The sequence below is a fragment of the Carassius auratus genome, unplaced genomic scaffold, assembly GCF_003368295.1.
Source record: "Carassius auratus strain Wakin unplaced genomic scaffold, ASM336829v1 scaf_tig00042755, whole genome shotgun sequence".
Taxonomy (NCBI): Eukaryota; Metazoa; Chordata; class Actinopteri; order Cypriniformes; family Cyprinidae; genus Carassius; species Carassius auratus.
Window position 1 is genome coordinate 105,001 of NW_020526733.1, and position 12,500 is coordinate 117,500.

The window sequence follows — 12,500 nt, forward strand, 5'->3', positions numbered from 1 at the left end:
TCATAAAGGATGCATTAAATTGACCAAAAGTGCCATTAAAGACATATATAATGTAACAGCAGATTTCTATTTCTATTTCATCTGTGAATCTTGAAAAATCAAATGCATCACAGTTTCCACAGAAATATTGAGCAGCACAACTGTGTTCAACACTGATAATAATCAGAAATGTTTCTTGAGCAGTAAATCATCATATTATTCTGATTTCTGAAGATCATGTGACACTGAAGACTGGAGGAATGATGCTGAAAATACAGCGGAGCATCACAGAAATAAATTACACTTTAACACAGATTCACACAGAAAACAGATGATTTAGATTGCAATAATATTAAACATTTTTTTTTAAACATCATAAAAGAAATCAGTGCATTTAACATCAGCTATCTTTCCAGCATCCATGCATCTCGAGTTGTATTGTTGGCCGCTGTTACCCGAGCTTGATGTCGTCTGACTTTAGCGATCTGTTCTCCTTTATTCTCCATCCTCTTCACCAGCGACTCCATCTCTCGCTCCAAATCCTGCCGCAAGCGATCCGAACCACACGACTGGATCTGTCTGGCCAATCCCTGCTGCTCGCTGACACACACACACACACACACACACACACATCTCTTACTCCACTAAAGGGACAGCTCACCTGAAACTGATCCAGAAACTGTGAGTGTGTGTGAAACTGAGCTTTCTGAACCAAGTGCTTCACAAAAGGATTCACTCTTTCCAAGCGTTAAAAACACGTCGCCATTTATAAACCAAATCATGTGCTCTCTATGAAATTCAGTCTACAATTATTTAATATCATTAAAATATGAAGTGGGTGAACAATTTGAGTTCTTTTGTTCATTTACATAAAATAATAATAGTTATAATAATTATAGATTTTTTTGTGAAATCTTCCTTTAACCTTTATTTTATAATAATTAAAGTAGCATTATTATAGAATTTATTAATAATTTCAATTAGTTTTTATTTTTACGAAATAGTCAGTTTTTCCATTTTTGCTGTTTTTTTATTTTTTATTTTATTAAATTTAATTATTTGTTATTTTTTATTTCAGTTTTAGTTTAGTTGTATTATTATTAGATTTAGTAATTTTAGTAATTTAAATCAGGGTTATTATAGTTCATTAAAACTAAAACATAATAAAATAAATATTTTTTAAACAAAATAAATATCAACTGAAATAAAATAAAATAAAACATAAAAAAAATAATTCTGTGACTTTCCATGAAACTATTTGTAATTTTAAGTTGCATTTAACTTGATATACTAAAATAATTAAAACTGAAATAATAATAAAAAATATATTATATAAACATAAAAAAAGACAATAACACACAACAAAAGTACTAAAAATTTAACTAAAATTAACATGAAAGCAGAAAATAAATATATAAAAAAATATATTATAAAAAAAATTAAAATAGTATGTCATTGATTTTAAAATAACAGTGTTTCAAGTTAACCTAAAAAATGAGTTTCAGGTCACTAATAAAATGACAAGAACAAGCCTCACAAGCTCATCTGTCCAAACTCGTCCTGCAGCGTCAGCAGCAGCTCTGACAGCTCCTCCCCACAGGAAGAGGAGGAGCTAGTGCTGTGATTGGCAGAGGGGGCGTGTCCTAGCACCCGCTCGTTACACAGCTGAGGATGATGCTGCGTCATGAGATGAAGGACGTGCTGGACGTTTGCTCGTACGGAGTGACTCGAGCCTGTCGACTGAAGACACACAGACACATTAACGTCCACAGTACTGCTCCATATTCATAAACACGCTCTGGTTTGTCACTTAGAGACAGTTTAAGCATCAGAAATGATTATAAAAACTCATTTGCAACTGTTTTTGAGCCAAAAAACCCATGACAAAGGTGAGTATAAAATCAAATGTTGGTGTGTTTGTGTCTTTACCGTCCCGGTCACAAACGGCACATCTCCCAGACTGAGTCTGTAATGCGGCTGCGGCTGCGACGGATGTTTCTGCAGAAACACACACGAGCGTCTCATCTCAGTAATTAAAGCAGACATTCATTTATTTGTGTACAACAATTATCACAATGCACATTCAAAGCAGCTTTACAGAAATTCATATTATTATATCTTTAATGTTAAGCGCTTTACTAAAAGCAAGTTTTAGAGCTGATATATGCTTTTTATTCTATTAAGAAATATACATATTGGCAGGTTATGATCTCCTTAATATCAGTCAATTTTGTTTTATTACAATATTTAAATGTTTGTTATTTTTTTAATTAGTGGATTTAAATATTGTTTGATTTTGTTCTATTATAATACTTTAATATCATCCTGGTTCCGTTCTATTTTGAGATTTAAGTATCGTCGGGTCAGTTCTGTTTTGTTACAAGATTTAAATATCGGTTGGTTCTCTTGTGTTATGAGGTTTAAGTATCAGTCGTTTCTGTTACGAGATTTAAATATCAGTCTGTATTGTTCTGTTACAAGATTTAAATATCGGTCTGTTTTGTCCTGTTACGAGATTCAAATATCGGTCGGTTTTGTTCTGTTACAAGATTTAAATATCGGTCAGTTTTGTTCTGTTGCAAGATTTAAATATCAGTCGGTTATGTTCTGTTACGAGATTTAAATATTGGTCGGTTATTTTCTGTTACAAGATTTAAATATAAGTCTGTTTTGTTCATTTACAAGATTTAAATATTAGTGTGTTTTGTTCTGTTACAAGATTTAAATATCGGTCGGTTATGTTCTGTTACAACATTTAAATATCAGTCGTTATGTTCTGTTACGAGATTTAAATATTTGTTGGTTATTTTCGGTTACAAGATTTAAATATGTCTGTTTTGTTCATTTACAAGATTTAAATATTAGTCTGTTTTGTTCTGTTACAAACTTTAAATATCGGTCGGTTTTGTTCTGTTGCGAGATTTAAATATCAGTCTGTTTTTTTCTGTTACGAGATTTAAAATCTGTTTGTTCTGTTCTATAATAAGTTTAAGTATTGGTTGGTTTTGTTCCATTAAGAGATTTAAAGGCTGCCTTGTCAAATTTAGCCAGCTGTCAAAGAGTCTGATTTGAATTTTTGAATATCTAAAAGTTATTAACACTCATTTAAGCAACACTGTTGAGAAATAAAGGCTACGACTTTAAATTAAACTAGAATCTGATTTCGGGCAGAAGTACTGTGTGGTGATGTTGGTTCTTACTGTGGTTTAAAATGACTTCTATCATGGTGATTCTGGTTGTATCGCCCACCTCTAAGTAGTTGTAGTAAATAAACGTGTTTTAGGAATCCGATTTGTCTGCACTCGTTTACCTTTGTTGAGAGTTTCTTCGGTTTGATTCTGCTGGATTTATGTGGACGTGGAGAGACAGACTGGATGAGCAGACGATTGGCTTCTAGACCCGTCTGCAACTGAGCACAGAACAGATCAACACAGTTAACATCATACAGACAGACAGACAGACAGACAGACAGACAGGTGGACAGACGAACCTGAGCTGCTTTCTCCTGCACCAGTTTCCTCTGATGCTCCTCTTCCTGTAGTTTCCTCTCCAGCTGTCTGATCTTCCTCTCAGTGGAGCTCTGAGTCTCCGTCAGCCGGTGATACTCCTGCTCCAGCAGATCCAGCTTCTGCAGCTTCAGCTGAACATCAGTCCGATCCGCTGATCCCAGACGCTCCAGAGACACCTGCACAACACACACGGGATATTAACACACGCACACACACACACCTGTTTCAGCGTGTGTGAGACGCACCTGTCGACGCAGCACAGCGCTTCTGTCTGATTCGGTGTTTCTCACGGTCTTCCTCATGTGCTCCAAATGTCTCTCCAAGCGTGAGCACTGAGCCTCGGCCGCAGACAGCTGAGAGAGCAGATCTACAGACAAAACAACATCCTGTTGTACATTTGCTGTTAATGTGAGGCGGGGGATAAAGCCCTGTGGCAACTCATGCTGCTATTATTAACTGAAGCTAAAACTTTTATAAGTAATCTTCAGCAATTAAAGTAAAACTAACATTAGATAAAAAACAAAAAAATCATTACATAAAAAACAAACTTAAAAAGTAACTGAAACAAAAAAAGGTGCAAAAATTAAAAAAAAAAATACATATGCAAAAAACTAACAAAATTTACTAAAAATAAAAGTATAAAATATATAATATAAATTAATTTATTTACAAATTAGCTAAGCTGAATTACTGCATTACAAATATTTTAGAAAAATACTTTAAAGCTTTATGCAATTAGTTATTATATTTAAACTAATAAATCACTAAATATTAATTTTATTTTTAACACTTTTAAAAACATTTATTAAAATACCGAAGGCATAAAAAATATAAATTAATTAATTTACAAATTAATAGCTAAGCTGAATTACTGCATTACTAAAATTCTTATAAAAATACTTTAAAGCTTTATGCAATTAGTTATTATATTTTAACTAATAAATTACTAAATATTTATTTTAATTAATTAAATTAATTAATTTCTAAAACTTACACTAAAATTAAAACGAAAAATGTAAATTGATGAAAAAATGAAAAAAACATTCTCATGTAAATTAAATATTACATGAGAATGTTTAAAGCTATCAAACTTAAACAAAAAATGTAAATGTTGATTTGGCAACTAACTAAAAAAAAAAAGTGCTGAAATTAAAAACTAAAACTAGATATACTACTAGGATATATGTAATTATCATATTAAAAAAATATATTCAACTTCAAATTAAAATTAAAAACTTAAAAAAATAAACAAGTATTCAAAATAATCTTATGAAGTATTGAAGGATGAATAAATACTATGATGGTAGGTGAGTAGCGCTGGTGTAGAGGAGCGAGATCAGTCTCACCGTGGTTTGTGTGTGTGTGGTCCGAGTGTGTGGACTCTCTGGAGACGGTCTGGAGCTTCTTCTGAGCATCACATCGCTCCAGCTCCAGAAGACGAATCTTCTCCTGCAGGTTCTTCAGCGCTGAGAGAATGGCTGCACAAACACACAGATCACCTCCTCTCAAATCAAACTGACCGAAACACAAGCAGCATCCAGCAACTCGTTTCATAATGTGAAGCTCGTTTACATACAGACGTCTTAGAGAAGCAAAGACAGGATGTAAATGCAAGAAAACCAAGAATCTAAACTGTAAAGTCTCCAGCAGGTGGCGCTTCCAGAAGTCTGTTGTTTTCCGGTGCCTGAGATACTATTACAGATATATAACATTAGCTTTGCATTTTCCAATAAGTTATTATTATTATTTTTTTTTACTTTTATGAGTTTCTAAACAAATTTTTGTTTTAGTTATTTTAGTACATTTAGATACTATCATAAACTATTTTTTTTTTTTTTTAGTTTCCATAATAATTTTAAATGAAGTTTAATTAATTTTGGTTGCTGTTATTTTAGTACATCAAGGTAATTTAAATTAAAATGAAAAAATGCCTGGCTTAAATAATATAAGTTTACATACAGACACATATATACAGGTGCATCTAAAAAAAATATGAATATCATGGAAAAGGTCTTTGTTTTTTGTAATTTCATAAAAAATAAACTTTCTTATATTCTAGATTTATTGCACACAAACTGAAATATTTCAAGTTTTTTATTTTTTATTATTCTGATGGTTATAACTTACAGCTTAGGAAAATTAAATATATATATATATATTATTATTATTACTTGACGTCTCTTCTGCTTATCAAGGATGCATTTATTTGATCAAATATACATGGAAAAAAACATTAAAACATTATTACAGTTCAAAATAACCATGTTCTATATTAATATACTTTAAATTATTATTTATACATTTGATCCAATCAGTATTTTCAGCATCATTCCTTCAGTCTTCAGAGTCACATGATCTTCAGAAATCAAGAAGTCAACACATCTTTGCTGTTTTAACAGGTACAATTTAACTATTTGATTTAATTTTAAGGATCAGTGTCACGTCACACTCCATTTTATAATTAAATAAAATAAAGTGTAGCGTATGACAATGTTTTGACTTCGAACACAGACTTCTTCTGGCATGTTTAAAGTTTAAAGTAACTCGCTCAAACGTCACTGAATTATTCACGAGAGACACATACAGCTGTCAATCACTCTCTGTACCTGTGTGCAGGATCTCAGGTGTCACAGGTGTGTGTGTGTGTGTGTGTGTGTGTGTACCTGCTCCGCTGCTCTCAGGAAAGGCTTTGGTGACTCTGTTAGTGAAGGGCAGGTGTGTGTTTATGAAGGGACGTCCCGAGGGATACTCGGTGTAAGACGGAAGAGACGCGCTGTCAGACATCAGTCGACCTCTGAGGGGCGCTGTCACACCCTCCTGTGACACACACACACACACACACACACACACACACACACACACACACTTACTTGAAAAAAAGTATGAGAGCTAATGATGAAAAACAGACTTAGAAGTAAATAGTTTGCCATTCTTGTGAACTCCGATTGTATACATAGTTTATTATATATGAGATATTTTGTTATTTTTCAAGATTATTGGCTTATTTTACTGCTATTGCAAAAATATTTTTTCAAAAAACAAAAACCATACTTTTAAAGTCAGTCCGAATTTGTTTTATTTATTTTTTTACACATGCATGTATTTTTTTATTGGCCTTTTTCTTTCTCATTTGGACCAACTTTAAAATACAAATTACAAAAAAAAAGTAATACTTATATATTTTAAATTATATATTATATAGGTTATATATTTTACTTTATTTCCTGAACTTTTATGGGACACAAAATAAATATTTATTCTTATTATAACAAAGAAAAATAATAATAATAAAGAAATATATAAAAATTATGTTTAGAAGCATTTAGCTTTTGAAAATTAACGTAACTACTCAAAAGTCTTATTTTTATTTAATATTTTTCTATGTTAATTTGTTTATTTTTGTTATTTATCTCACATTCCCTTAATTTGCTGAACGATATTCTATTTTCTAACTGTGTACTGAACTAAACACAAAGAATTGTTTGTTTTGTTTTAAGCTCTGTTGGGTTTTGAAATGAGTTTTAAATTCTAAAATCCGAATTAAAACAGCAGAATTGATCAAAAACAGCCAATATTTTAAGATAATATTATTACAGTTTGATTTTAATGCACATCTCTTCAAACCTAGATTTTATATGAACACATTGCAGCTGTTTAATTAAACATTTAACTCCGTTTGATCTGTTTGTGAATGTTGAAGATGTTTTTACCTTCTCTCGTCGCGCGGAGGGTTTTGAGTTCGCGTCCATTCAAATGCCGGTTTAATTTTAGATCATATTTAAGTAAAGTAAACTCACTTTTTATGACCTTTAGTTCTGTTTGTTGAGAATTTGTTGCTTGCTGCAAAACAGGAAATAAAATACAAGCGCGCAAAGCAGCGGCGGTGAAGCCTGCGACGACAACATCCGGTCTGGAGATCTCTAAATAAAAGTCTCGAATCGCGAATTTTAAAGTTATGCACAATATTTATGTTATGGAGCTAACAACAGAGATATAATCGTGTAAAGTTAAAGATTTTATTTCTTCAAATAAAAACAAAAAACAAAACACATGCTTAAGAACTGTTCATATGATCTATTTTGCATAAGTAATAATAATAATAAAAAAAACAAATTATTAGGCTATATAATGTAAAATCAAACGGAAATGAACTGAGCAAGTGTTGCTATGGCTTGAGTGTTGCTCCGCGACTGACGCAAAAAAGTTAAAAGTCCCAATGTTTGCTTTTAAAATACTGTTAGACGATAAATCACGATTAATCGCATTCAAAATAAAAGTTTTGTTTACTGTGTGTGTACTTTGTATATTTATTATGCATATACAGGCCTAAATACGCCAACAAACATATTATATACATTAAAAATATTTACATGTATATATTTAAATCCATATATAATTTATACTACATATAAATGTAAAAAATGTATATATAAGCAAACTTTTTTTAAATATATGCATGCATGAGTGTGTATTTTATATAAATCATAACTACATAGTGTACATACACATATTTTATGTAAGCAAAAACTTTTATTTTGTATGCGATTAATCGTTGATAATCGTTTGACAGTACAAGCCTTTTTTTCTCTCTAAATAATTAACAGCAAGATCTCAGTTTTTGCATATGACTTTGTTTTATTCCAAACATGGATTATGAAGAATTCAGCATTTTCCAGCTCTTCATTGAACACTGAGGAAAGTCCTGTTTTAACAGCAAACATGCTTTATTTAACCTGTACTTTTTTTTAAACTTTCATATAATTAATCTGTACAAAGTTACTCTTTCATGGGCAAAAACTTTATACAAAATTAAAGTTTTTTAATAATAATAATAATAACAACCCATGATCATTTCTACACACTGAAGAGGCTGCAGTTGCATAAATGTTTGTTTGAATCTGACAGAAATGTTGGGTTAATCGCATCACTAAAAAGTCAGTTCTGAAGATCACAGGACATAACACATCAGGAACATAGCTCTTATTTTTATCTCAAAATAAGTCATCATCTGTCTCAAATTATCCTGCTTATTCTCCCAGAATGCCATGGGGTCTCTGTCCTGAGTGGGGGAAAATATTAAATAAAGGTGAAACATGATGCATCTGAGGTGCTGAATAAGACAAAGTCTGTCGGTTTCTGATTGGGACGAGATACATGAGTGAGAGTTAAAAATACACCTTGAGAAAAGCTCAGCACAGAATCATACGGAAGCTTATTTCCACCATGGAATAACGAAATCAAAAAGGTGACTTTTTTCCTAGCAATTCGGAGTTTATATCTCACAATTTAGACTTTTTTCTCGCTTAGTTCTCAGAATTGTGAGACATACATATCACCTTTTTTTATTCTGTCTTGAAAAAAAAAAAAACAGAATTGCAAGAAAAAAGTCAAAAGAAAAAAAATCTGATTTGCGAAAAAGTTTGAATTATGAGAAAAACGTCTGAATTCCGAGGAAAATTTCAGAATTGCGAAAAAAAATCTGAATTGCAAGAAAAATTTTAAAAGAAAAAAAATCAGATTTGCGAAAAAGTCTGAATTATGAGACAATTTCAGAATTATTGGGGAAAAAAATCTGAATTGCAAGAAAAAAGTCAAAATAAAAAAATCTGATTTGCGAGAAAGTCTGCGTTATGAGAAAAACGTATGAATTACGAGAAAAATTCTAAATTGCGAACAAAATGTGAATTCTGAGAAAAAAATCTGAGCTGTGAGTATGTGACTTGGAATTGCAAGATATAAAATTGCAATTTGGAGAAAAAAGGCGTAACTGTAAGATTAGAAAGTTGTAATTACATTTTATACATATTTTTTCAAAGGCAGACACAGGTTTCCACAGAATCGACACACAGGGGCAACGTAAAATCACTGTATTTTGATGTTGATCCTCTGAAAACTTTAAACTTAAAACTAACTTTTCTACTTAAAAAACACGAAACATGTCTGACGAAACACGTCATATCAAAACGTCAACATGCAGCTCATCCTCACAGTCACAGCTGATTCTCTGCATCCGAGTATAAAAATAAACATTTCAAAGAAAGATCCATGTGAACTATCTCAGAATAAGAGAGAAACAGACTAATATTAGCGTAGATGCCATTCTTCAAATGATTTCTGATCACTCTTCAAATGCTGTAAACATCAAACGAAGTCGGAGCAGCGGTTCATCAGGGAGACGAGGGCGATGAGGAGACGCTCAGGGGTCAAAGGTCACCAGACGGCACATTTGTTGACCGGATGCATGGGCGACCCTTTGGGACAATGAAACACACGGCCGAACTCCTCGAACTGAGACACGCTGCCGATCACCCTGCAGACAGATACACATATAAACATCTGAATCAAAGACATATTCAAAGTTATTATAAACCAAAACTAAATACAAACTCACAAACAAAGCAAACAAAAAGCATTTCTTATTTTAAATTAAATAAAATGAATAAATACATAATAAAACATAATTTAATTGAATGTCAATGTCAAGTTTTCATTTATTAAACTTAATGTGAAAATAACAACTGTATATATATATATATATATATATATATATATATATATATATAAATAAACATTTTAAAGAAAGATCTGTGTGAAATATCTCGGAATAAGAGAGAAACAGACTAATATTAGCGTAGATGCCATTCTTCTAATGATTTCTGATCATAATGTTTATTGCATAATTAATAATTAATAATAATAACGACAAAAACAGAAGAAAATCTAGAACTTTAAATTAATTAAAAAAAAAAATATATATATATATATATATATATATATATTCAAAATATTAAGAAAAAATCAGTGATAAATAAATACATCTTTATTTATTAAAATAACAAAATACTAAAACTGAAATAAAAATGATTAAACTATATTAAAAATATCTAAAATGAATTATAATGATAATTTCTTTAATAATAAAAACAATAATAATAATTATAATAATAATAGAAATGACAAAAACATAAAAATCTAGAACTTTAAATTTAGAAATGAAAAATGCACAAATAAAAATATAATTAAAACAATTTATTAAACAAACTATAAAATCTCAGTGATACTAAAATAACACCGGTCAAATTTCAGTGTCAAATATACAAGGATAAAACATTTTAAAATAAGTGAATTAGTCTATATATTCATGAAGTGATATAAACGTGGCTTAATTACACTAATTTGTTTATTTTATTTATTTCTGCTTTGATTATTTTGTCAGTTTTAGTCAATAGCATTATAAATGTTACAATATTTCAAATTATTTCAAAGTACAGATTTAATCAGTTAAGCATTATGCAAAACAATAACAACACAAAGAAAGTCAACCTACAGTAGTTACCAATGAATCAGTCTCAAATCAGTAATATTTATGTTTGACTTAGTAAACGCCTCTAATGAGGAGAATTAATTAAGCTGTGTGTTATACCTGTAATGTTCAGGAGCGTGTTTATCTGTCAGCAGCTGCAGGTAAATCGACTGCGATCGTCTCTTCATACACCAGTTCTGTGATGCAAACATTTCAGAGCAGCTGGATATCACTGAAGCAGTATTAACTAATGCTGAATGAGCTAATCTTGGTGTACCTGAGCAAACGCGATGAAGAAGAGCTGCTCGTGTGTGTATTTGAGTCCGGGGAGAGGACGCTCCGGCCCGTGTTCACGAACCCACTTCTGATACGCCTGCAGACCGGCACAAATCAACATTCATAGATGATCACATGATAAATGATGTCATGCAATGTGAAAAAATCAGTGGAGTTTGGGAGCCACCTGCTGGCTATTTTTGGTATAACGCTAAAAATCTAACATTTTTGTGATATCAGCTTCAAATTTGGAGCATAACATAATTATGCATAAGGCTTTGATTTTTGTAAAAATGCTTATTTTCTAAAGTAGTTTTTTTTTTGTACGGTATATATATTTTTACAGTATATGTAAACTTCTATAAATTTTTTACGTTTTCATTTTTTAAAATGCTTTCACTTCAGCAATACCCTGCTGATTTTCTATTTTATAAAAATAATGTTTTTTTCAGTGTTATAAATTTTTCATGAAGTAAGACATATATCTAAGTCATTTAGCATCTGATTTAACAATATTTAGATGGTTGTACAGGAAAACAAGGAAAAATACTGAGGAATAAATCAATATTTGCAGTGTTTATGAAGTGCAATAGAAATAATATATATAATAGAAATAATGAGTTTATGCAAACATTGCTTAATATTTCATTATTGTTTAAATATAGAACCTTTAATTTTCATATATGTTTTCAAGTTTTGTTAAATTTCGTGTTGGAACAGACCGACATTGTGATTCTGATGAAACTCACATAAAAAGACAACTTGAGTCCGCCCAGATCAGCGATGTTCTCACCCAGCGTCAGACGCCCGTTAACCTGCACACACCCACACACACACAGACAGATGGGTTTAAGTGTGTACAATCAGTGTGTGTGTGTGTGTGTGTGTGTGTGCCGGAGAGAGAGAGAGAGAGTGTGTGTGTGTAAGTCTGTGTCTGTGTCTGTGTGTGTGTTTGTGTGTGTGTGTGTCGGAGAGAGAGAGAGAGAGTGTGTGAGTCTGTGTGTGTGTGTGTGTGTGTGTGAGTCGGAGTGTGTGTGTGTGTGCGTGTGTGTGAGCCTGAGTGTGTGTGTGTGTGTGAGTCTGAGTGTGTGTGTGTGTGAGTCTGAGTGTGTGTGTGTGTGAGTCTGAGTATGTGTTTGTGTGTGAGTCTGAGTGTGTGTGTGTGTGTGTGCGTGTGTGTGTGTGTGTGTGTGAGTCTGAGTGTGTGTGTGTGTGTGAGTCTGAGTGTGTGTGTGTGTGTGTGAGTCTGAGTGTCTGTGTGTGTGTGTGTGTGTGTGAGTCTGAGTGTCTGTGTGTGTGTGTGTGTGTGTGTGTGAGAGAGAGAGTCTGAGTGTGTGTGTGTGTGTGTGTGAGTCTGAGTGAGTGTGTGTGTGTGTGTGTGTGTGAGAGTGTGTGTTGTGTTTGTGTGTGTGTGTGTGTGTGTGAGTGTGTGT

General features: G+C 32.0%; 2 protein-coding genes across 3 annotated transcripts in view; both read right to left on the reverse strand.

Moving 5' to 3' along the window:
• Positions 1-7,403, reverse strand: part of LOC113086131 (centrosomal protein of 57 kDa-like) — an 8,323-nt gene extending 920 nt beyond the window's left edge. The window contains exons 1-9 of one of the 2 annotated variants that reach the window (XM_026255329.1): positions 7,199-7,403; positions 6,152-6,305; positions 4,835-4,966; positions 3,734-3,855; positions 3,470-3,664; positions 3,290-3,388; positions 1,909-1,977; positions 1,517-1,719; positions 435-579 (exon numbers count right to left, since the gene is read on the reverse strand). In XM_026255329.1, the coding sequence (XP_026111114.1) occupies positions 435-579; positions 1,517-1,719; positions 1,909-1,977; positions 3,290-3,388; positions 3,470-3,664; positions 3,734-3,855; positions 4,835-4,966; positions 6,152-6,305; positions 7,199-7,237 (1,158 nt within the window). In that variant the 5' untranslated portion in view covers positions 7,238-7,403. The remainder of the gene's footprint in view (positions 1-434; positions 580-1,516; positions 1,720-1,908; positions 1,978-3,289; positions 3,389-3,469; positions 3,665-3,733; positions 3,856-4,834; positions 4,967-6,151; positions 6,306-7,198) is intronic. The other variant, XM_026255330.1, reaches the window with a different exon arrangement.
• Positions 7,404-9,653: 2,250 nt separating this feature from the next.
• Positions 9,654-12,500, reverse strand: part of LOC113086130 (endothelin-converting enzyme-like 1) — a gene marked incomplete at its 5' end in the record, with an annotated part of 7,080 nt that continues 4,233 nt past the window's right edge. Inside the window, 4 exons of the mRNA XM_026255328.1 lie at positions 9,654-9,798; positions 10,912-10,988; positions 11,069-11,164; positions 11,817-11,882. Coding sequence (XP_026111113.1) covers positions 9,699-9,798; positions 10,912-10,988; positions 11,069-11,164; positions 11,817-11,882 — 339 coding nt within the window. The remainder of the gene's footprint in view (positions 9,799-10,911; positions 10,989-11,068; positions 11,165-11,816; positions 11,883-12,500) is intronic.